Source organism: Centropristis striata, chromosome 6 (assembly GCF_030273125.1).
Source record: "Centropristis striata isolate RG_2023a ecotype Rhode Island chromosome 6, C.striata_1.0, whole genome shotgun sequence".
NCBI lineage: Eukaryota > Metazoa > Chordata > Actinopteri > Perciformes > Serranidae > Centropristis > Centropristis striata.
This window is the reverse complement of record NC_081522.1, coordinates 17,861,913-17,887,788: the sequence shown is the minus strand read 5'-3', so window position 1 is coordinate 17,887,788 and position 25,876 is coordinate 17,861,913. Positions and strand designations below refer to the sequence as shown.

Genomic DNA, 25,876 nt, shown 5'->3' with positions numbered 1-25,876 from the left:
GGAGGCAGAAACTGACAGGTAACTCTTTATGCAGGAGGTGACAAAAAGTTGTTTCCAAGCAGCAACCTGCAAGCCAGTGCCTTAAACCTGCATTCTTTCTAACAGCCAGAAGGGGGAGACCCAACTGGTTGGAAAAGAAGTACGGTTGTATTGAAGTCAATAAGAAAATGATCATATTCTCACTTGATTTATAGCTTCAGTGGACATTTTCCTGATGAGATTATGGTCTCAATTGTTATTTTCAATCTTCTTCAATACAACATGATGTGCAGTTTGTAAATTATGGTCCCAGTTATAGTAAAAATAGATGAAAGCAGGGTGTTTTAGGGCAGGGCTACCTTGTGATTGATTGTTATCCCAGTGCACACACAGTGTGTTTTCCCCTTAGAACTTTGACCCCACAGGCAATTGGCTGTTCACTTCAAATAACAGATGCCCCTTGCTAACCAAGCTAGTGCTATCATATCATAACATAGTACATAGTATGGGAAATGTGGAAATGAACAATATATACATATTCACAGTTTCTGGAGTTTTCATTGAAGGAGAAGGAGAAGATTGGGTAAGGCTTTATATTAAGGTCCTTGTAATAACCATTAATTAAGTAATAAGGCATTGTTCTCGCTTTAGATCCCTTTAGCTGCAAAAAGCATAGTTAACTGTTAACAAGTGCATAGTTAACTTATAATAGATGAGCAATAAATTATATTTTAATATCAATAACAACAAAAGATTAATAAAGGCATGGCAAAGACATAATGGGTGGGTTATGGGTGTTTGTAATGCTATTTTGAAGAATTATAAGAAACTCATGAGGCTTTTATTAATGTTCTTATAAATTTCTTATAGCCTGCTATTAGCTGTATTATAATGCCATTATTAACACTTATATAGGCTTATAAGCACACAGTAATGTTAATAAGCATCTTGTAAGGACTTACAAGGGCCTTATTACTTGTTAATTAATGGTTATTACAAGGACCTTAATATAAAGCGTTACCGAAGATTGTATGATTATGATTAAGATAAAGAGACACAAAAGAGAATTTTAATCAATCCAGTGGTTTCAATTCCAGATTTGGTTCGACAGCAAAAACAACAAAAATTGAGCAACCTTTAACTCTAGCTTTCCTGTATGAATTGTTCAAGCTTGCAAAGGAGATGTTTTTCTTTGTTACGGTGAAAATTACATACACAGAAATACAACTGAGGCCCTTTTAGGTTAAAGTAATATTCCAAGACGAAGCAAACAAATTCTGCCCTTTTGACTGGATGTGAACCTAGTCTCTGCTAATAATGGGTCTCAATATTACCGACAAATTTCATATTGCAGAAGTATTTTCATAGTCAGAGCTACGCAGACATTTTTGTTCCTGAGTAATGGCCAAATGAATCCCTGCTCCCATTTGTCTCCAAATGATTTATGGATTTGTCTTTTCAACCCTTGAGAACTAAATAAGTTCATTTAAGGTTTTTAAATTAACACAGCCCAATGAACACTTGGATAAACACAGCAGTCTGTAGAAAATGAGCTTATTGTCTGAGTACAGTGATAATTAAAAGTAAGACTGCTTGGAGGCATCCAGCAGCAATGTGGTTATAACACGCCACATAGTAACAACTTCCCCTGTTCAATTCTGGACTGGAGACCTTTATTACATGTCATATCCCTCTACCTCCATCCATTTCCTGTATATGTGTACATTGTAGTAAAGATGGAGAAATAAAGGTTACAGGCACACAAGCTCAGACAGAATGCTTACTTTTTCAGATGCCACAGTGGCTCATTAAATGAGCTTGCATCTTCCTCTACTAATGGCTTTCTTTTTTTCCTCCTCCAATGTATATGTTTCCAATTATTGATGTTAATGAGCTGGCAAAAACCTTTTCTGCTTCTTTCATGGTCACACAAAATTCCAAACGAACTGAGAGGAAGCAAATAACAGCAAGCAATGTAATGCATGGATCTGTTTTTATTAAAAGACCAAAGAGTTTATCAAGAAACGAAAGAAAATTCACACACATACCAGATCTAAATTGTTGCGTACTGCAAACAAGGGTGGGCTTTTAAAGTTGAGCAATTTTATTTGTACTGAAACATCCTAATAAATTCCCATGCATGGGTTGTTGGTTGAATCAGTGTTTGTTAGATGAATCAAATTCATTTCACCATCTTGTTATGGATGAGACAGACAAGCTGTGAGTGGAAGCATGTCAGGCTGTGGGCAGGGGAGCAGCTGTCAGTTTGTCTCACTTGGATAGTTAGCACCAATTCAAAGTACTCGGCTTGTCTGTTTCACTTGGCTGGTTAAAACAAAAGACACTAGAAAACTGTCGCTACAGTATGACCATCTTCATTTTTTTTTACTCTCAACAGACCTGAAGAATTTATTTTATAAGTGGCTCAGAATCAGTGCACTGATATGTATCGTGAGTTGTGGAAAACAAGGGTGCAGCTGGACACAATTAACCCATAAGAACCCAGACCCAGTAATTCGTAAAGGGAAGTTATGGGGGATGTACCACAGACCAAGTGGACCACGTAGAACACATTTATGTTGTTGTTTTTTTGTTATTTTTTTAAATATACCCCTAAATGTCAAAGATCTGTGATGTGACATGTATGTTACATTGGGCATTTATGGTATTTATGTTTATGATATTTCTTATTTTAAAATAAAAAACTAGACATTTTCTGCTTACAGGAACACAAATTTGCCTTTTTCTTTGCATCTCCACAACATTTATCAAAATTGTGATTGTGTTTAACAATAAATGATTTTTCAGATTTGTTTTTAAGTAACAAAATAAGAATAAATCAATAATAAATAAAAACAAATATCCATTTGCCTTTTTGTTTGCATCCCCATAACATATATCAAAATTGTGACTTTAATTTGTTCAGGAAATATGGTCAGAACAAGTTAAATCAGTGGTGGGCCATCAGGGCCAGCAAGGCCTTCTCTGCTGGCCTAACATAACCAGAAATCATGATCATGATTATGATAAAGGTTAATTTAATTTTTCATTTACTTTCCCTAAATATCTAAAAGTATTCATATTCCCTTCATGTCATATTATGCTCCTTCCAGTGCTGTTGTTTTTAGGTTAGAGTTTTTATCCAATCAGAATTCAGCTATCTTATGTTGCCAGGCTGTATGAAATCTGCCCGGGCCTTCAGAATCAACAATGCGGGCGTCTGTGCACTGTAAGTGAACGGGCAAATACAGTTGATAGATAGTTGCGATAGCCAATCAGATCACGAGTTGTGTCAGTAAGGCCCTTTAGCTGGCCTCACGTTGAACGTGACATTTACGCGTCCTGTGATTGGATATGGATACTTACTAGTTTGAGCCACGGCAGTGCTATGCAGATCAACAGAGTCACACCCGGGACTGTTAACGGTATGTAAATAATCTGGCGCATTGGCGCAGCTGTGTGGTTGTACTCAAAGCAACAGGTCACAGAAAGTCGTGATACGTCACGTTTTGACATGAAAAAGTTTTTTCACAAAGAGACTTGTTTATTGTGTCACTGTCGCCAAAGTATGGCCGTCTTGTTAGTGTCTTTCTGATATTAAACTGCGATTTTGCAATTTATTGTACAATTTTGTTAAAGCTTGCATATTCTTTGTGGACTCATTTAATAAAACTTTTTGGAAAGATAATTTTAAAGACCCTTTTATTGTTAAGCTTTGACAGTAGCATATCAGATATGTTTTAATTGCTAATGCGGTATTGTTGATTTTTAAAATGTGCCGGATAATAGCCCATTTTGTACACAACTGAGGTGATGCAATGCCTAGTAGTGCTTAAGTGTGTTTCTAACTACTCTCCAGTCCTGGTGTTATAAATGCTGGCATAATGAAAGGTATTTATTGACTAAGTTGGACATCACTGAAGGCCTAAGTTTGAAATGCACCGCCCGCCACTGAGTTAAATGTAATACAGGACATGAACTGATTAGAACTGTTAAATGGGTTTAAACTTAGCCTCGTAACAAAAAATAAGTCTTTTGAAATTAAATACTTTTTCACATTTCTGTTTCCAGTCACACACATATTTTGGAGAAGTCACTTCTTGTCACAGTCACATGACCACCACAACAGGGTGTTGAGTGTACGTTGATTAGGGATTTAAATCAAATCAAATCAACTTTATTTATAGAGCCCTTTAAGACAGCATTAGACAGGCCAGCGTTAGACAGGCCAGCATTAGACAGGCCAGCAATAAAAACAATAAAAACAAAGAACAAGCAAAAACAACTAAAACAAAGCGAGTCTCATGCTGGGTAAAACAAAAAACAGTAAATAAAAGTGGGTTTTAAAATTAATCTCAATTTTAAAATTAATTTTAATTAAAAAAAAAAAACATGAAGACCAAATAAAAACAAAAAAATAAAACAGAGCTGGGATTTCCCTTTTGTACGATGTATGATAGTACAAAATTGATGTACACATGCGATGTGTTTTTCAGTAAAGCCAGTACTGGCTGTAGTTATGGGGATAAAATTGGTTTTGGTAACCGGTTTTGGAGGAATTAATACAGTAAGCTGGTGACAATGTTTGAACTGGATATATCATTAATAACTATTGACTCCTAGAGGGCGTATATGTTGGTGTTATCCATTGGTTTGTGGACTATGGTTTTAAAGGCTCAAGTTTGCTATCTTTATTGTTTGGAACCGGCAGTGACCATATTAGATCGAGAGAGTGGAGCTAGCATGGACCTTTCAATCACAAGATAGCCAGGCCCTGACGCATTCCCACCTTACTTTATTTTTCATATATTTTACTCTAAATGGGAAGATCATTTATAAAATTAACATCAGTCCATATTGAAGAAGGTGTCACATCTCAACTATGAACAGAGGCAGAGACAATGGGCCTCTTTCATGAAACGTTAGTAGATTTGTGCGTAGATTTGCACATAAAAGCCTACGCTACTAAAAACCTACTCCGGATTCATGAACGCCGCGGGAAACTCAGATCTGATCGTAAACACGTGTGTATGATCATGAATGCCAATCCATCGTAAGGTGGCAGCGCGCTCCCGGTAATCAGCAAATAGCATGAACCCCGCCCATGAATTGCTAATGACCACCATATAAGGAGGTGTGTAGAGGCATCCTGTCGACCTGTCAGTCATGGCACAAAGAAAAAAAGAACGAGAAAGAAAAAAGAATTTTTCCGAAGCGGAGATTGAAATTATTTTGGGAGAAGTGGAGTCCAAAAAAAAATTTTATTTTCATCTGTTAGTAGTGGTGTGACAGCTCCTGTGGTGTCTGCGGGCTGGCCAGTGGGGTCATAAGCCACGGCGTCAGTGGGTAACCCCTATCCCCTATGGATATAGAAGGGTAAGTCCATATATAACACACACATGTGATTATGCAGGCTATATTCTTACCAATGAGCCAGCCGTCTCTCACAGCTCCATCCTCCAAACGCGTGCCAACTGCGCAATTACGCAGGATGAATGCGTCATGCGTCCCACCGGGCCACCGTGCCACAACGTTTAACAACACACACTTTGCGTCACAGATCAGTTGCACATTCACGGAATGAAAGTTTTTCCGGTTAATGTAAGCAAATGCATCACCGGATGGAGCCTTGATGCGGTGTGTGCAGTCTATGGCACCGATAACACCTGGCATGTTTGCAACTGCACTTAACCCCTGCATTACTTCTGTCTGCCGTTGTGCGCCGTATGGAAATTGGATATACTCTGGCATTAATTTAATGATACCTCTGAGAACTGCAGGCAGGATGCGGCTCATGGATGGTTGCGAAATGCCGGACCTGTCACCTATCTCCCGCTGGAACGTCCCTGTGGCTAGGAAGCCAAGCACAGATAGCACTTGTAGGTGTGCAGGGATGGCATGGCTGCGTTTTGTTGGCCTCGTCAGATTAGGCTCCATAATGTTGCATAAATGCAACAGAATTGGTCTCGGTAGTCTGAAACGACTAATCAACCATTCATCATTCTCAGCCAACAGATCTGCCCGATCCCTGAAGTACCGCTCTCTCCAAATAGCGCCTTGCGCCAAATCATGTAGAAGTGCAAGTTAAGCCATGGTTACCATTAACTAGGACTGAGGGCCTTTTATACTGTGGGAGGTTTAATTAGAATTGATCCAGATATGGTAATGGTTTACATCCTTTTTGTGATTTTATTATTAGCCTATATTTTTATTATCATCATTTAACATGTAGAAAATAACGCGTAATCTATTGAGTCAATTTACATAGATAATTCACAATTATGAGTTTAATCTGAATCTTAATCCCGCCAATTGCCAACTAATTTAACTAAATATGTTATATTTTTAATCGTTTGTCATGTTTATATCACATGTTTCAAAGGCATCTGCGTATTGTGTACATAACAGAACGCATTATGAATTATAATTGTAATTTCCAACAGTGACGAGCATTATTTATATGCGTTCTTAAATTTACACAAGCACTACGTGTGGTCAGCAGCATGTGTAGATTTTGTTAGTAGCTACGAAAAGATCGGAGCTACTAAAATATTGATGAATGCGGAGATGCACGTAAATTTCCGTCTGCGAACGGTTTACACACAAATTCGTTCTGCTCACGTTTCATGAATGAGGCCCAATGTGTGTAAGGGGAAATTTATTGACCGTCTAAAATATCACAAAATTAGAAAGGTTAGTGGAAGTGGAGGAATGGGCAGGCAGCAGGCGAGGGGGAGCAGCGTTCTAAGAATGAAGGGCGAAAAGCAGGCAGGAGGAGTGGTGGTGAGTAATCCAGTTACTGAGTAGTCTGAGTCTGCAGGGAAAAACTGAAAGCAGGAGAACAAAAACATGGGATGAGATCGGGGAGAAAAAGCACAAGAGAAATACTAAAAGGAAAATTTAGTTCACAGCTAGACTCTGAGACCAAGGTACCGGGTAGATAACCATGGGTAGATAACAATCCAGCGCTAAGTTGTGAAGGGAAAACAGACAAAGGGGAAGCCACGCCCACCAGGGCCCTGACAGAAGGTCTTTAACTATAGCATTTGAAGCTCATAAACTCATTGGGAAAATCTTTACGGAGGTTATAAATCAAGTGAAAAGTAGGTTAATTTACTAATTTTCTAAAGAATCCGACTTGTTTTTGCACCAAGCGGAGTCGCCCCCTGCTGGTCATTAGAAAGAATACAGGTTTAAAGCACTTCTGCATTGGTGTCACTTTTCAGACCCCTTCAGGCTGCTGCTTGGATTCAACTGTGAAATTTCAGAGTCAGACACTGTTGTAGTTAGATAAAAACTGCAAAAATAAGAGCAAATCAATATTTCTAGGTAATACATCTCAGTTGTACACTGCTTAGTTGTGATATTGCTCTTAACTAATTGAAATCCGAATATGACAGTAGTAGAATATATGAAAAAATAATAAGCAATATTACTACATATACTTGTGTTACGATGCTGTTTATGAGTGAAGAAAAAATGAGACATTGAAAATAAAATTTCTTCTGTGACTCTCACACTGTGTAATGCTAGTGTCAAATCAACCACCATAGTGCAGCTTCATGCTGTGAAATGTTGGAAACCACTCGCTAAGCTGTTGCAATAGTCTGCCTAATTAGTGCATATTCAGTAATCATCTACAGATAACATAAAGCTTGCTAAGCAAGTTTGCTGATGTGTTTACGCATGTAGGTGGCTGGTGCAATGTGAATGAGATCAAGAGGTTATCCGCAAATGAAACACGTTAATTATTAATGGTTTGTGAGTATGTGAAAACAGCTTAACATACACTTTTTGTAATAAATAAATACATTTGAAAAAAGACTCGTATTGGCCCCCCTGGTCTGTGTTGCTTTCCACTGTGTATTAATTACTGGAAACCAACTAAAGATATTTATTAGAATTGTTGTTAATAGAGTGCGGTAAGAGGAAATTTGAAATAAATTACTTGAGTACAACTGGTAAGTATGTTGCAGGCTTTAAATGAACTTATGAGGAAGTAAATAAATGACCAATAAACAAAAGAGATATTAGTATTCTCTCTTAGATTAGTCTTATAAACAGACAAATAAATAGAAGAGAACACCATCTGTACACCAAGGCCTTTGGCCTCAGTTAAACCCCTATATCCTGTCACCCACTTTTTCAGTTTAGGCATTTATAAATTTAAGTTATTATTATGTTCAACTACAAGTGTTTTTATTATCCTCGTAGAAGTAATGTCTCTCAACATTTTATTCATTTGTTAGTGAAGACAAACAATCTCTGACATTTATGCATAATCGTGATGATTTTTTCAACGATTAGAAGGAGGAGAAAATGTATCATCTAGAAGACAAAACAATAAATTAAAGAAAATATATTTAATTACAAATATAGAAGCCAAGCAGTTGAGTCATACTGAATGACAGGCTGTCTTCAGCTCTAAAATATTAGCACAAGATCCACAGCAGTCCCTGACACTGGCTCAAGGGGAAGATGTTTGTTCTGTTTTCACCCCAGTGAAATCTTAATACACTGATTAAGATAAACAATGACTAAACACTCAGTGTAAAATATGACTGCATCGTAAAAATAGCCCGATATCGTCCTACATCCTATCTGTTGGTTGAACTAGTCATGGTGTGTTGTGCATGTTTATGCTGTGAGGCTGAAGAGGAGGAAAGGAGGAGAAGATTGTGATGCATGTGGTGGGTATCCCTCCCACACTGGAATCCATAAAGGATTCTGGTTTATATTTGGAGCCGTTGCAAGATTGCTGGCATTATCAAGAAGTGACCTGATTTGATTTATATCTCATTAATCTCTCTCTGTCTCTCCCTCTCTTTCTCTTGCTCTCTCTCCCCATAGCATAGATGCCAGCCCTTCTCTTTTGCACACATCTCTCACTCTACAGTCTCTCATCACCCCCCGCCCCTCCCTCCCCATGCAGTGTGAAAGCTGAATCTTCTGCCTGTCACTCCTCACTAAAAAGTTCATAATCAGTGGGCACTCAAGCATTAAGTGAGTGTAGAAAGCCTCAGGTCAAGTCCCCTATCACTTTCCTCACCTTTCAAATGAAGCCATGAATGTGTTCGTGAAGACAGGAAATGTTTGTTGACCAAGATTAGAGAGCAGAAAAAAAACAACTTTGCTTTTTTTTTTTTGCCAAGCAGTGGCGTCACCAGACCTATTTTAGGGGGCTTTAGCCCCTCTAGAATTTCCCATAGCCCTACTAAATAATTCATTCTGCCTTTTCTGGCTGATTTATAATGCAAAAATACGATTTAGACTCCAGAATTACTGTACTCATGGAAAGGGCTGAGAGTAGACCCAGTGGAAACTGCTGTGCGGCACAGTGTGCACTGCTGAAACCAGCTACACAATTCCAGCTGTGCATTCAGCCACAAAAATAGAATAATGGTATGATCAAACACAGGATTTATACAAGCATAAAATGCATTTAGAATATAAATAGTGTAGAGGCTAAATTACTACACATATCCACTACTTGTGAATTGATGGTAAGCTATTAGAGCCACTACTTTACATGGTTAAATCACAGGTTTTTGATGCAGATTTTCTAATTATAGATATATGATTATACAAATAAATACTGTGAAATAGCTTCAGCTGTATTGTCCTCGGTTACCCTTAAATTGGTAATGTCAAAATCATTCTTGTGAAAAATTACCCTTAACGTACATATTTTTTAAAAACTGTCGCCCCTGTTGCTCATATTGGATTCAAAAGGTTTCTGTTTCTGTTATACGATGTTCAATGCAGCTGAAGACTGGGAAGCATGGTAATTGTTCTAATGTGCACATACAAAAGAGATGAGAAAAAGACCTGAGCAATACCAGCAAGACAGCTTTTGTATTTATGCAGTATGAGCATTGATTAGTTGTGTCATGCAAAGAGACAAGTCTCTTGTTTCTATGGCTGCCAAAGTTAATTCCCATTGGTTACCTTTAAGTGGTCTGATGGCAGATCCTCAGGGAGGGTTTGTGGGAAAAGGACTGAAGAGCTGGTTGCTGTAATTACACCCTGATGTAAGGAGTAGAGTGGCATGCATGATTCTATACAGGCACATTTATAAGTGATTTGTGTGCCGTGTTTGATTCAAAGCAGGCTACACTCTTAGTGCGTTCTACAAATGCACTTTGTTGTCAACGGAGAAACAGATTTGTGATTTTAAATTAGATGCTAATGCAGCTAGTGTTTGACACCTTTTAACCCTTGCTATTCTTACAATACAATTCAATGTTCTGAATACACTGAATTTCAAACTGCTGCTTGTTTACTATTATGTCATTTAACAAAAGAAAACCTTGTAAGTCTTATAGGAGACAGTCACTGTATTGTATTAACTTTATACTCTCATTGATTTTTATAGCGGGGTCAGTTACACTATTACTATGTAAACTACTATGTAAAGTATAGGTTTATGTGTCTCCATTTTCATGTCCATATTTAGGACTGAAGGTGTCACAAATTAAATTCTAAATTAAAAAATCAATCAAAATGAGCTTTTCAATGTCAAAAACCAAAATCAAAAGCAGGATTAGTAAAATCCAAATTTGACCACATGTCATTTAGTATGGTATATTATCATCAGTATATGCTTCCTCACTCACTATTTGGTATGAAGATTATAGCATTGATAAATTATATGGATTGGTTGTTCCCCCTTCTACTATGTAGCCAAAATGGCCACAGTTGAGGCTGAGAAGCCTCCAGCAGTCCACACTTAACGCTTTAGCATTATGAATATGACATTTATATCGTAGTGCACTGCATTATATCATAATTGTCATTGCCAGCGGTAGAATGTAACTAAGTGCATTTACTCAAGTACAATTTTGCGGTATGAATTGCATTTTAGAGGTAAATATTGTACTTTTTACTCCACTACATTTAGTTGTCAGCTTTAGTTACTTTTCAGGTCAAGATGTAACATACAAAACATGATCACTTTAAAGTGATTTGACTTTTTTTTTAATTAAACGTCATAACAGAAGGTCTATATTAAGAAGTTAAAATTAGTTAACATGCTGTTTACATAAATGTATCAATAGAAATAATCTAATAATATATTTCCAATATATATAACAATCTGAGTGATCCATTCTGAAAAATTACTACTTTTTACTTTTTATACTTTAAGTACAGGTGCATCTCAATACATTAGAATATCATGGAAAAGTCAATCTCCAGTAGTTCAAGTCAAAAAACCCCAACCAAGTATTGAGTGCATATAGATAGACATACTTTTCAGAGGCCAACATTTCCATATTAAACATACTTTTTAAAATTGGTCTTTTGTAATATACATTTTTTTGAGACAACGAACTTTAGGTCCTCATTAAATGTAAGCCATAATCATTATTATTAGAAGAAATTAAATAAATTAAGACATTAAATGTTTCATTCTGTGTGTAATGGGTCTATATAATGTGTTATTTCCACTTTTTGAATTGAATTACTGACATAAATAAACTTTCTATGATATTCTAATGTATTGAGATGCACCTGTACTTGAAGTATAAAAAGAAAAAAGTAGTCATTATTCAGAATGGATCACTCAGATTGTTATATATATTCTAAATATATTATTAGATTATTTATATTGATGCATTTATGTAAACAGCATTTTAACTTCCTAATATAGACCTTCTGTGATGATGTTTAATTAGGGAAAAAAAAGTCCAATCACTTTAAATTGATCATGTTTGTTAAATCTTGACCTGAAAAGTAACTAAAGCTAACAACTGGAATGCAGGACTTGTACTTTTAGTGGAGTAATTTTGCAATGTGGTATTAGTACTTTTACTTAAGTAAGGGATCTGAATACTTAGTGCTTAAGCACTAAAAATAGCAAGTGTTTTTTGCTCAATTCTGTTGTCTAATTGAGACACAGACTATGTTTTGGAAACTCTCCCTTCCTAAACTGTTTGTGGTCACTAAATGTATGCCACTGTATAGTCAAGTACTAATGTGGTATTCATGTTGTAATTTATATGGTAGCTCCATTAAAAGAGTATCCTGATTAATAAAATGTATATGGATGAAATTAATTAACATGATGGCGTCTTCTGATGTTTTGCTATCCATGCAGTTAAACAGCTGGATGTCGCAACATAGAGAGTTTCTTTGTATCGTCGGCTGCAAAATGAATTGTTTCCGTTTCATAAACCAGAAATTAATTCAGAAATGTTGCAGATCTTGCTCTTCAATTGTCTGCAGTCCTGCTAATCTGGGTCATGCTTTGGTTCTCTCTAGCAGACAAAGACAGCTGGCAGTTCATAATCTGTTAGGACAAAAGTTTGAAAATGCATTCTTTTCTTAATCTCATTTTTCTTATCTCTTTTCATCTAATTCCTTCACTGCACTACGTAAATCCAATTTTGCTGCTTTCATTGTCACTGAGAGGAGGCATTGCTTTGCTTTGTAAATCAACTACATCTTTTCTGCTGCCATAATTTGGATTGCTGATTCATTGTTTATCTCTTTTCAAGGTTTCATCTGTTGAAAAGGAGGATGAGTAAATAGTGGAATAAGATACAGGGATTCCTTATCCGAGGGATAGTTATTCATAAATCCAAACTGTGCAGCATATTTTCTCTTTGGTCATATTATTGATGGAGTTTCACCTTGAAAAAGCATTGTACTTGTCTGAATAATAAGTGAGTGTGTGTTCACTTTTATTATAACTTCCTTCTGAGAGGGTCAGTCAGACGATACAAGCAGACACCTCATATTTTACTCTGAATTGTACCGCAGTCAATTGTTTAGTGCAAGGTTTTAATTCCTTACACATTAAAGCTGCCATAAAGGAATGTGATTTTCAGCCTAGTGTGTGATCCCTGTCACATTTGGACCCCTGCGTCGAAACACATTCTTTTTCCCCCCTCAGGCTTTTGCTGCTTGGAAATTTAAATTTTGTAATTGAAGAATTAATGGAGTCAGTAATCAAGCAATTAATCAGTAGTTACAGTAATACCCTGCTCGTTCTTAAGTGAAGAGCTTTCTGTTGCAGATTAGGCTGTGTGTTGAACATACTGTATAGAAACAGTAAATAATGTAATCCCAGAACGGCATTCATGTAGTGGATTTATTCTATTCTGTTCAGAAATCAGCTGTAATGGTAATGCTGTTACACTGTTATACTTTTCTCTGTGTGTGTGTGTGTGTGTGTGTGTGTGTGTGTTAGTGACAGTCTCTTACACTGCAATAAATTATACTGTAGTCATTTCATTTTACTTGATATATTTGATAAAATGTATTAAATATAAATGTGTTTTGATGCAGTTAACTTTAATATAATAATATTAAGTAACTTTAATATAAAATGTTTGAGATAGAATCTACTTATTTTGATCACATTAAATAGAATCTTTATGTGTTTGTAATTCTAAATCAAGAGAATTTTGAATTAATCCAACACAATAGAATTAGTCCGTTTTTAATTGACACTTATCACTTCCTTTTAAGTTGTTATTAACTCAACTTGTAATATACATTTGATAAATAAAATTGCGTGCAATCTGTTGCCTCAATTTTATTGAGTAGCTATTGTTTGTTTTGTTTACAGTGAAGTGTTTCCTGTTACCGCTGAGGTGTCTTATTTTGAAATCTAAAGGCTGTGAAGAAACAGACTATTTACGGCAGCCCTTATCCTTTTTGAGAAGCCACACCACTTTTTAATTTCATAATTTTGTTAATTTGTGTTCTAAACTCACAGTCTCAGTGACAATTGACTCAGTGACAATAAATAACATTTATTTGTAATTGCCTTGTTTAAATATGACAGCTGTTTTACTCCATTCATCAAACACATCCCAAGAGAAGCCCTGTCGCTCAGAGCTCATATGGTTACTTTGTTTCTAGATTAAAACTTATTTGTGTGTCAGACAGATTTACTGTAGCTATTTGTAGCTCAGCAACATGTACGGCAGCTTCGTCACTGTCATTTCACTGCAGGTTGTAACTCGAGCACTTTCTGTGTGAAGTTCACCTTTTTTTTCCTCTCATGTTCACAATCATTTTCTGAATGTGCTCCAGTTTCCTCCCACATTCAAAAACATTCAGGTCAGGTAGATTAGAGGCTCTATAAATGCTTCTCTTTATCTGTGTTAGCTCTGTGACTCACGTCCGACCTGCCCAGGGTGTTTCCCTGTCTTTCACTTAGAGAGGAAAAAAAAAATCCATCTTTTTGTGACAGCGGTGAAAAATAATATGTTGGAACTAAAAAATTTCCTCTGGGGAAATTTTGAAAGGGCCACGGGGATGTGTACACTATGATGAGATTCGTCAGAGATTTCAAACAATTAATACTAGTAATATTATGATACTATATAATATACAAGGAGCACAACTACAACAAACATTCCTCTTCAAGTATTTATTTATACAGCAACCTATGCCCTTTAACCTCAAAATGTGTGCGCATATGTGTGTGTGTGTTTGTGTGTGTGTGTGTGTGTGTGCATGTGTGTGTGTGCGTGCGTGCGTGCGTGTATCTTTAACTGTTATTACATTAAATGACCAGTGTGTGTGTGCGTGCGTGTATCTTTAACTGTCATTACATTAAATGACCAGTGTGTGTGTGCGTGCGTGTATCTTTCACTGTTATTACATTAAATGACCAGTGTGTGTGTGCGTGTGTGTATCTTTAACTGTTATTACATTAAATGACCAGTTGTGTGTGTGTGTGTGTGTGTGTGTACGTGCGTGTATCCTTAACTGTTATTACATTAAATGACCAGTGTGTGTGTGTGTGTGTGTGTGTGTGCGTGTATCTGTAACTGTAATCACATCAAAGCATCAAAGCATTGGGGTCGACCAATCAGAGCAGAGCAATCAACAGAATTAACAGCTGTGGAATCTTCTGGCACAGTGAAAGCAGCCAGAGGTGGACAGACTGGAATTTCTGGCCTCGAACAGAAAGCATTTTTGGCAAAACCATAATACCTATCATTGATCCGACTTCACTTTGAGCGTCCTGAGTTCTTCCTGAACGTCTACATATGTTTTTTTTTAAGAAAAATGAAAAAATAGCTTTGGTAGAGCGATCTAAAAAAACTGTTCCATCTCCCTTTTGCCGAAATCTCCCTGCGTTTTTAATATGGGACCCAATGAGGCAGTTGGTGCATGTTGGTGGCGCATCTGTGCGTCCTACGCCAAAACTATAACTCTGACAGCTTTACCAGAGGATTGTGAGGGAGAAGACAAATTTTCCTAAGTTTCTATGTATAAATTATTTCTGTAGAGTGGAATTTGCAGCCTGGAGCGCAGTTTTCAAATTTATTTTTTGACAGTTTTACCTCTCCCTCTACACTCTGAGTGATGACATCACACACTGTGACACGAACATTCCGTGCAATACACACCCATTATAATCTCAGAATTTCTACAAAAATGATCATGGTCATTGAACAGGGATTGATAAAAAACTATATGGCCTATCGAAATGTGGATTAATACACCGATACACAAGACTTGTGTCTACTGTTTAAAGTTTAAATGGAGTCTCTAGCTGAAATTATGCCGGAGAAGTTGACGTTTGAAAATCTCCAATTATTGTTCATTTTCGCTCATTTTCTTTCGGCCGTCCCATTCATTTCAATGCAAAATTTTGGGCAGTTTTTCGCGATTTACGTTGCGAAAAATTCGTATTCTGTAGAGAAAAGTAATAGCACACCGATCCCGATCAAACCGCACGTTTTGATATATAATTTGTCCTGCAACTCTTCAAGTTGTAGGACTAGTAGCGGGACGAAATTGCGTCCGGAAGAGGAATAAGAAGAAATCCACAGTATAACAGTAGTGCTCCGAGCACTGGTCCCTACAGCTATTGCTGTATGGGACCAGTGCTCGGTGCGATTGCCCCGAGGCCCTAATAAATGATTGCAGCTATACAACAAGCAAAATGTTGTTGAGAGTAATATTGCACTATTTAAATCTCATGATCTACAATTGTCATGCCAATTACATCATTTACTGTAATTACTGTTTATGTATTAGTAAGTTAACATTGCAACTATAATTTAGTCTTTCATAATGAAGTGGGGAAAATTAAGTTTACTCCGATTAACCTCAGTAGGTGCTGATCACGGGCAGATTATGAGACTGTGGGGGTGCAGACCTTTAAAAGGGCCCCGACTCCACATAGGAACAAGGTGCACACACTTTTTAGTTATCAAGCTTCCTTTTGTTGTTGTTTTGTGTCTATTTGTATTTGTTTTTGTTTATTTGTTAATTAATTTGTTAGGGGAACAAGATGGTGGTGTAGTGGTTAGCACTCTTGCCTCACAGCAAGAGGGTCGCTGGTTCGCCTTCCGCCTGCTGCTCTTCTGTGTGGAGTTTGCATGTTCTCCCCGTGTCAGCGTGGGTTCTCACCGGGTACTCTGGCTTCCTCCCACAGCCCAAAAAAATGCACTTGGGTTTAATTGTTGTCTCTAAATTGCCCGTAGGTGTGAATGAGAGTGTGATTGTCTGTATCTATATGTCAGCCCTGCGATAGTCTGGCCACCTGGGTGTACCCTGCCTCTATCCCAATGTCAGCTGGGATAGGCTCCAGCCCTCCGCGACCTGAGTGCAGATAGGCAGTTAAGGATTATGAATGAATTTGTTAGGTCTTTCAGTTTTTTCTTTGCATGTTTTGCCCCTTTTTGTAGTCATTGGGTGCTTCTTTGTAGTTTTGTGTCCGTTTGTAGTTGCTTTGTGTCTCTTTGTGTCTATTTTGCCTCTTCTCACAGTAATTTTGATTCACAGTTTTTAATCTATGTAGTTGTTTTGGTTTCTTTTTAGTCATTTAATGTTTCTATGTGGCCGTATTCTGCAGTGAAAGCCATGGGGAGTGGGCGTTGGATGGCTGACACTGCGGCTGGTAGGCCATTCATCCATCGATCTTACTGATTTATGAAGTCACACAAGGGTGTCATACCTGAACACTGAAGCTAATGTAATTAGCTTATTGGTAATGCAACAAGCTATGTCTTAATGGATCTGTGGGAGGGCTAGATTTTGATAGTTTATACTCTATACAGTCTATACATTTTTGCTTAAACAGTTTCTTTTAATATTGTAGCTGCAGTAGCTAAACTGTACGGGTCGACAAGGGTCTTCGTATAAACAAGCTTCCTATCCTGTGAGACCGCTTTTTCTTTTCCTTTATCTATCTTTTATTTATTTTTTGGTATCTATTTTGTTTGGCGTTTGTATGTTGTGTATGGACTCTTAATTTTACTGTACAAGTGTTGCGTCATGTCTTGTGATACATGTTTGTCAGTGTCTATGATTGTATATGTGTTGTGACCGTATTGACGGTTGTTGTTGTTGTTGTTGTTTTTGTTTTGTTGATGATCTCGGAGAATGGACAATTTGATTTAATGTTTGGACTCCAGGAAGAATAGCTATACTAATGTGCTGGTGCTAAACGAGATCCAATAAATAAATAAATAAACCCCAACCATAAAAAATTTCAGTGGCTAAATATTCTCAGCTGTACAACGTATATTATTCTCAGCCAAAAGCTGTATCTACCATAAAGTATGTTAGTAATGATTTGTGACTGATTACTTTCTTTCTTAATTATTATATTCGGTCACTCTTATATGCATATTGTGTATTCAGGTTACTTTTAAAACTCACAATTTAAATCCCACTTTTCAGTTGTTGCTTTCCAGGTGAAGTTTTTATTTCGAGCTTTACTTCCACAAGTTCCACCGTGTCTCATCTTTCTGCTCGTTAGTTATACTGTAGGAATGGCACATTTTTAACCACTATTCACTCTGCAACCATGAAACTTTGAAGAATACTGGTAATATTGAGTAGGAAACAAATAAATAAACATCTGTCATTTAGTCACACTCCGCAGCTGCCATAGCATCATTCTGCTCGCACACAGTAAATCTTAATCAAAGAATACGTTGTTTGTATTTCCACAGTTTCCTCTGGCATAATACATGAAGAGTTACGCAAACAAATTACCCGGTAACATTTTGTCTTGCTTGTTTGACATTCCAGTCACATACGTGCCTTTGAGGAACTGTGAGTTGTAATCAGACGTTTCCAGATATCTCGACTCGATTGAAGGACTTGTGGGTGGCGAGCCTCCTTATTATTTATGTCTCCCGAGTCTCAAATATAAATCACACAACACAGCAGTCATAGCTGCTTTTCTTCCCTCCCTTCCTCCTCCCACAGAGATACAGCACAGAAGTTGGCTGCTTCATTGTGATTTTATTTTATGTGACTGAGATTGAGAGTGCATGGAGGACATTGTGCCCAGAAACAGAGATGAATATAAGGCACTTGATCAAGGTTGCAAGTTTGTGCGTGGATGTATGCATGTGTGATTGTTGGTGGCTACAACAGATACATCAGCCTGATGAATATCTGTCATATATATAATATAATTCATAATATGTTAATGTTTTCATAGTTTTTCATAGAGTGAGTGATAATTATCAGATGTTGCAGATGAGAATCCAAAACATATTCTGTTATTTAACACTTCTTTTTTCTCCTCTGTCTTTCATTTCATTCCAGTGAGCCCAAATCCTCATTCCAAAGAGTGGAAGACCAGTCAACGAATTATGAATGTTAAACAAGATGACCTCCTCTCAGCAGCAGCAGATGATGCGAGGTCCTAGGTGGAACCGGGCCTTGTCCGACCCTTTGTTTGTGCTGCTTCTGGCCCTCCAGCTGCTGGTGGTGGCAGGGCTGGTACGTGCTCAGACGTGCCCCTCTGTCTGCTCCTGTAGTAACCAGTTCAGCAAAGTCATCTGCACCCGGCGGGGCCTGCGGGATGTCCCTGATGGCATCTCTACTAACACGCGCTACCTGAATCTGCAAGAAAATCTCATTCAGGTCATAAAGGTGGACAGCTTCAAGCACCTAAGACATCTGGAGATCCTACAGCTGAGCAAAAACCACATACGCAAAATTGAGCTTGGGGCCTTCAATGGACTGGCCAGCCTCAATACCCTGGAGCTTTTTGATAACCGCCTCACTACTATCCCAAACGGGGCATTTGAGTACCTGTCCAAACTAAAGGAGCTTTGGTTGAGGAATAATCCCATAGAGAGCATTCCCTCCTATGCTTTCAACAGAGTGCCCTCATTACGGCGGTTGGACCTGGGGGAGCTCAAGCGGCTCTCCTACATATCTGAGGGGGCCTTTGAAGGGCTGAGCAATCTACGCTACTTAAATCTGGGAATGTGCAATCTGAAAGAAATTCCCAACCTTATTCCCCTGGTGAAGCTGGATGAACTGGAGATGTCGGGGAACCAGCTGACTGTCATCCGGCCTGGCTCTTTTAAAGGGCTCATCCATTTGCAGAAGCTATGGATGATGCATGCCCAGATCCAGACCATAGAAAGGAACTCTTTTGATGACCTGCAGTCACTAGTGGAGCTCAATCTAGCCCATAACAACCTTACCCTTTTGCCCCATGATCTCTTCACTCCTTTACATCACCTGGAGAGGGTGCACTTGCACCACAACCCGTGGAATTGTAACTGTGACATCCTCTGGCTAAGCTGGTGGCTTAAGGAGATGGTACCAGCAAACACCAGCTGCTGTGCCCGCTGCAGCTCCCCAACCCACCATAAGGGACGATACATTGGCGAGCTGGACCAGAACTACTTTCACTGTTATGCTCCTGTTATTGTGGAGCCTCCCGCAGACCTAAATGTGACAGAGGGAAGCGCTGCCGAGTTGAAATGCAGAGCCAGCTCCTTGACCTCGGTCAGCTGGATTACACCCAATGGTTCCATCATGACACACGGTGCTTACAAGATCAGAATCTCCGTGCTGAACGATGGCACTCTGAACTTTACCAATGTTACCATGCAGGACACGGGCACATACACATGTATGGTCAGTAATTCTGCAGGTAACACAACAGCATCTGCCACACTCAATGTGTCCTCTACAGAGAACAGCAGCTTCAGCTACTTCACCACAGTGACAGTGGAGACCATCGAGACTCCACATAATGAAGGCTTCACCACCGCTGTGCAGCAGAAAGTGGGACCCACCCCCTCTGCTGGTGCATGGGAGTCTGTCTCACCCACCTCTACAACCACCACAACAGTCCGGACCCCGCTCTCCACCCGCGCCACGGAGAAGACTTACACAATCCCCGTCACGGAGCTGGGGGAGGGCTCGCTGAACGGCTTGGACGAGGTGATGAAGACGACCAAGATCATCATTGGCTGCTTCGTCGCGATCACACTCATGGCAGCCGTCATGCTGATCATCTTCTACAAGATGCGCAAACAGCACCACCAGCAGAACCACCACGCACCCCAACGCACCATTGAGATCATCAATGTGGATGAGGACTGTGTAACGGGAGGCCCGGGCATGGAGGGCCACCTGACCCTGCCTCCTCTTGAGCACGAGCACCTCAACCACTATAACACCTACAAGACTGCATACAACCATGCCTCCACTATCAACTCCATACACAGCTCAGCGCACGAACCTTTGCTAATCCGGGCCAGCTCGAAAGACAATGTACAAGAGACCCAAATCTAATCCCTTTTTTTTTTCAAAATGAGACATTATAAAACTGATGGAATTACATAAAAACATTGCTGACAGGACTTTACTGACAATTGGTAATGAGGACTCTGGCTCAAACATGGAGGAACAGACTCAAGTGTTTAGCAAATCAGTGGTGGGTGATGTTTATTCAATGACTTTGGGAATTAGGGTATGTCTACTGTTTCAAAAAGTGTCTTTACAAAACAGAAGTTATTTATTTAAGAAAAAACTATTGTGGTTAAATCAAGAAAAAACTGTATTCTGCAATTATTTTTTCAGCACTTATTTCATGTTTTTTCCCCTTCCTCTCATTTCACGGGATTGGTTTACTAATATGCTTTCAAACTCTGTTTGAAAACATCTGTTGAAGAAAAACTACTGAAGCAAATTATTGTTCTTTTTTTTGGTAAACTGCAGTGTTTGGATGAGAAGAGATAGTAACATCATTTCCCCCATGTATCAAAGGAATCTAGAGCACATTAGCGATCTTCTCCAGCTGTGGATTAAGTGATGAAATCTTTTGTGACCATCTGTAACTGAGATGAATTGAGCACTTGTTCATTATTTTACAGTGAGTGACAGAACTGTCAGTGACGAAATTTGATCATAATTCACTGTTTAATTATATCTGTCACATACATATGAGGCACTTTGCTCTGTCATCAGTCGAGTGAGGATTTTAAATGACGGGAATATGCCCTGCATTCTTCTGTTGTAAAAGTCGAGGCTCACTATTAGAAGTGCATTTTAGTTAAATTAAATTCTATTGATTAACGATGAAAAGAACTTACATTTGTCTTTGTGTTCCTAATGTATATGCAAAAAAAAATACCTAATCTCCACTTGTTTTGATTCAAGTTCCCAGCTTCTCTGAGACATTTAAGAGATTATTATAGAGAACATTAATTACATTAAGACCAATTTATATTCTCAGAGTCATGATACAGGAGCAGCATTAATAAGTACTTTAGATTCTACATATCTGTGATTGAAAAAAATACGAAAGTCTTGTCAAGAATATAGATGATCTGACGAAAGTCCACTGCCTCCAAATGTTTTCAATGTATCATGGCCTCACCTTTACCTCACGGTGCTTTGTACTGTGGCATATGAAGATGATTGCTTTGAAGCCACCTTTTTCATGCCCGGACCCCTTACCTCATCTGCAATACTGCAGGACTGAATGCTGTCAGAAGCAGACTGATGAGCTGAAGAAAGAGCTTAAACCCTTTATACAGCTGTCTGAGCACATTGCCTGTCATCTGTGTGCCACGTTTCCACATGGGCAGTGCCTGGCACCCCCAGATTCACACCCTGCCCCTGCCAACCACAGCTCTTGGCCCCCTGAGCGGCGGGGCTTATGCTGCGAGAGGCTTTAGGGGTGAATGTGTGGGATCGGGCATCAACCAGATGTTTGGGTTGCACCTGCCTCTCTCCCTCTCCCTTTGCGACAACACAATTTCCATTTTAATTGATGTGCCCATGGGCTTTGGATGAACACAGCTCTGCAGGCGCCCACACCTTGGAAACCATTTCAAAGTCCCCACTGTGAAAAATGGCGGCAGGCACCATAAATGCAGAGGTTAGGCAGACATGTGCCATATTCAACACTTAGGGAGATGCCCCAGGTTTATTTTTAGGAAATAAGGGCAGTTTCTGCTCCCCTAACAGTAATATATATATAAAAAGTTAGGCCACTGTCATGCTTAATTCAGTTTTGTGTTTTCATTATAGCAAGGTGTTACAGTATGGAAATATATAGAGGAGAATGACTCATAAAAACTAATGTTACAGATGGTGGCATGCACTTTCTGTTGAGTCATTATGCACTTGAATAACAATGAATTTGTACTCCACCAAAAGTTCACACTATGCTGGAGTTAAAAATACTCTTTAGGGCTGAAAGGTATAGGCTCATATTAATGGTGGTTACAGTAGATTCCAATGGTAGCAGTGTTTTGTTTTGTTTTTACAGCAGAAATAAAATACCAACGCATCCACTGAAACCTCTCATATTACCACTGCTGCACAATCAATATCAAGTCTCGTTTGTTTCAAACAGTCACCATTTGGTTAAAACATCACACGGTCAATCTAAAGCTGTAATGTTCATAGGCCCATGCATGTCACAGCGGCCACCTCCTTCCCTTCCATTGGTCAAAACCACTCTAACCTATACTGGCTAGCCTTACTCTGCACTTCCTTAAACAAAGCCACTGAATATGAATTCAACTTCAATATCCAACATTGTAGATTATAGTCGAACAACAAAATGATATAACTATTAAACTTTTAAAACCACCATTAAAGCCTACAGAGATTGACTACTCATCAAGACAGATTTTTGAACTACAAGACAAATAGGCCTTCTCCGAATTTAATGTGTCAGCATTTTTCAATTGAGAATAAATGAGATACAGTATTTTCTCGGTATTTCATGACGAGGATATGAAAAGAGAATTAAATTAAACAATAAGATAATAATCTAAAGCCCTATTCCCACAAGACTTATATTACCTGGGGTCCTCTTGTGATATGTAATACAATAAGTGCATAGATTATATATGTTAATAATCTATGTCTGTAATCTGGTAATTAAACATCTTAAATTACTACTATATTTCACCTAATACAGAGGTCATTTAATATAATTTGTCTCGTGTGAAATAGCATTTTAATTTGTTTTTTGTGCTAATTTTTCTTCCTCTTCAAGGTCAAGAATTATAGAGGCTGCAGTGGAAATTATTAATGGGAGCTTTGATACTATTTTGGGTGCAAATGCAGGAGGCTATTGTATCCACTCAATATAGAGACCCACTGTATGTTTTGAAATAATTTGATAATCAAGATAATTCTGGAGATTAGTTTAGCAAATTGATTTCTTCACTTTGAATGTGCTGCACACAACACAGATATGGGGGGTTTCTGAATAGCACGAGGTCCCCAGATAATTTTAGTCCAGATGGAATGAGATAATTGATTACCCCGTATCGAGCTTCTTTCGTCACCCCCTGACACTATTTATCCCATAATTGCACTTCTGTGGAGTTTGGCACATTTGTAAACCATAGAATGACAGGGCTGTGTGTGTCATTTAGTCTGTGTTTGAGTTCCTAGTGGTGGAATGTGGATCACAATTCTACTCAGTTTACGTAAGAGAGTGTAACCATCCTCCCCTTTTTGCCTTTAGTTGGAGGTAAATTGTCTGAAAATTTAAATGGTAAATTTGTTGCATTTTAGTCAAGCTGTCTCATGTATGTAAGATATCTAAATATTTTTGGTCAATATTCTTTTCTTTCCACATTCTTTTCTTTTTTTCTGAGAGGGAATGCTGTTCTAGTGGTAGATTTATATAAAAATACATTTTGAGAATAAAACAAAACAAAAACAAAAATTTTTAAATTTTGATTTTACATGTGCCAACAACCTGTTCTAAAAGTGAAAAAGAGAAACATGCTGTAAAAGAATAAGAGATTGATTTTCATGTAAGCATTCTTTCATGACCTTTAAAAGATATGGAGATTGATTATAGAGACCAGAGTTTGTAGTTCATACACAAAATATGGTTAAAATAAACTATTGTTGTTTTTCTGCATTGTCTGATTCTTGCTTCCATCCTGTGCCACAGGACGAATAGAGATACAGTACTCAGTCTCATACTTTGTTTTCCAACACTTTTTCATCTATGAATTATCTGTAATACCAATATTTATCAAACGATAACTCCTGCTTACAATTGACTATATTATCAAATTTTATTATTTTGATTATTTGTCTGTTTCCAATCATCAACACAAGTATGGAAAAATAAAGACCTTTTTTAATCCATGAATGTCATGGTTTACAGCAGTATTTATAAGAATGTATATTCATAAAACAATGCAATCATAATGCTTTCCTAACATGGATGTAGTGATACAGTCTAAAGTGTTTTTGCATAGCATCAGTGTAAAACCAGAATTAGTTAACCCTTTATCGGGTGAAGAACTATATTTGGTAACTTCAGGTAATATTTCGAGAAAAAAGTTGCAAATTTACTAGATTAAAGTGGCAAATCTACAAGAAAAAAGTCACAGATTTAAGAGATTTAAAGTGGCAAATCTGTGCGAAAAAAACTCGCAGATTTACAATAAAAAAGTGGGAAAAAAGCAACTTTTTTCTCCCAGATTCACCACTTTAAATCTCATAAATCTGCACATTTTTTTCTCGTAGATTTGCCACTTTAATCTCTTGAATTTTTTTCTCAAAATATTACCCCCCTCCCCCGGGTCCGTATGTTTTTTTTTACACACATGTAATATCCTCCAATATTTTGTAGGGTTGAAATTTGGAATTTGCAAGTATTTCAATGAGTGCCCTGTTAAGGGTTAAGCAGTTAGTAGTAAATTTGCAAGCATTTTTCTTCGTACATTTGCTGCAGTGACGCACTGATAACCATAACTATGCAGGACCTCACAATGCTGAGCATACAAATGATTTATAATGCACCCCACATACTGGTGCATACAGTTCTGTTACTATGGTATACTTAGGAACTATAAATGAGTGCTCAGATAACCTCAAAATTTCATTGACATTTTCATGATGTTTTTGGATGACATCCTATACTCTGACATTTTAATGGCATTTTGAACGAGATAATATATAATGTAAGTTTTATGACATTTTTATGATGTTTTGGATGACTTACTATACTATGACTTTTTTAATGTATTTTTAAAGTAAATATTGTACAATGACTTTTGTGGATTTTTCGACAGCATACTATATAATATGAGTTTTTTTGGCATTTTGATCGTTATACTATAACTTCATTATTTTTTGGTGGAAATTTAACGACATACTCTGCTATGACTTTTTAGGGCATTTTGGATGACACGCTATAGTATGACACTTTTATGATGTTTTGGACAACATACTATAAAACAAGATTTTTTTGGATGACATACAATACCATTACTTTTATTGACTTTCAAATAACATAATATAAAACCTCATTTTCATGATGTTTTGGATGGCATACTATAATATGACACCCATATTGTATTTATGGTATTTTGAAAGACATATTATACAATGACATTTTATTGGCATTTCTACATTTTTATGATATTTTTATGACATTTTTGGACAACATATTATCTTTTGATTTTTTATGATGTTTTGGACGGCATAATATACTATGATTGTTTTCTATGGCATTTTTATTTTTTACAGAAGACGATTAAATTAAGCCTTTATTGTCTACAGAACACAGTGACATTAGAAGTGCTAGGCCTGATCACCAATAAAAAGACAGGAAAAATTAAGTAAAATAAATAAATGAAATGCAATTTTGCACTAGAATAAGTATTATGAG

General features: G+C 37.7%; 2 protein-coding genes across 3 annotated transcripts in view; one reads left to right on the top strand and one right to left on the bottom strand.

Annotated features, from left to right (window-relative positions):
- The window catches only part of lrrc4ca (leucine rich repeat containing 4C, genome duplicate a), a 182,865-nt gene extending 158,759 nt beyond the window's left edge, over positions 1-24,106 (top strand). For both annotated transcript variants that reach the window (XM_059335029.1, XM_059335031.1), the window contains one exon: positions 18,514-24,106. In XM_059335029.1, coding sequence (XP_059191012.1) covers positions 18,565-20,508 — 1,944 coding nt within the window. In that variant the 5' untranslated portion in view covers positions 18,514-18,564 and the 3' untranslated portion in view covers positions 20,509-24,106. The remainder of the gene's footprint in view (positions 1-18,513) is intronic.
- LOC131973156 (putative nuclease HARBI1) lies at positions 4,543-6,616 on the bottom strand. The gene is made up of 2 exons (XM_059335032.1): positions 5,406-6,616; positions 4,543-5,339 (listed from the first exon to the last, which is right to left on the bottom strand). The coding sequence occupies exons 1-2, from the start codon at positions 5,914-5,916 to the stop codon at positions 5,254-5,256; spliced, it is 597 nt and encodes a 198-aa protein (XP_059191015.1). The 5' UTR covers positions 5,917-6,616; the 3' UTR covers positions 4,543-5,253.
- Positions 24,107-25,876: the final 1,770 nt, after the last annotated feature.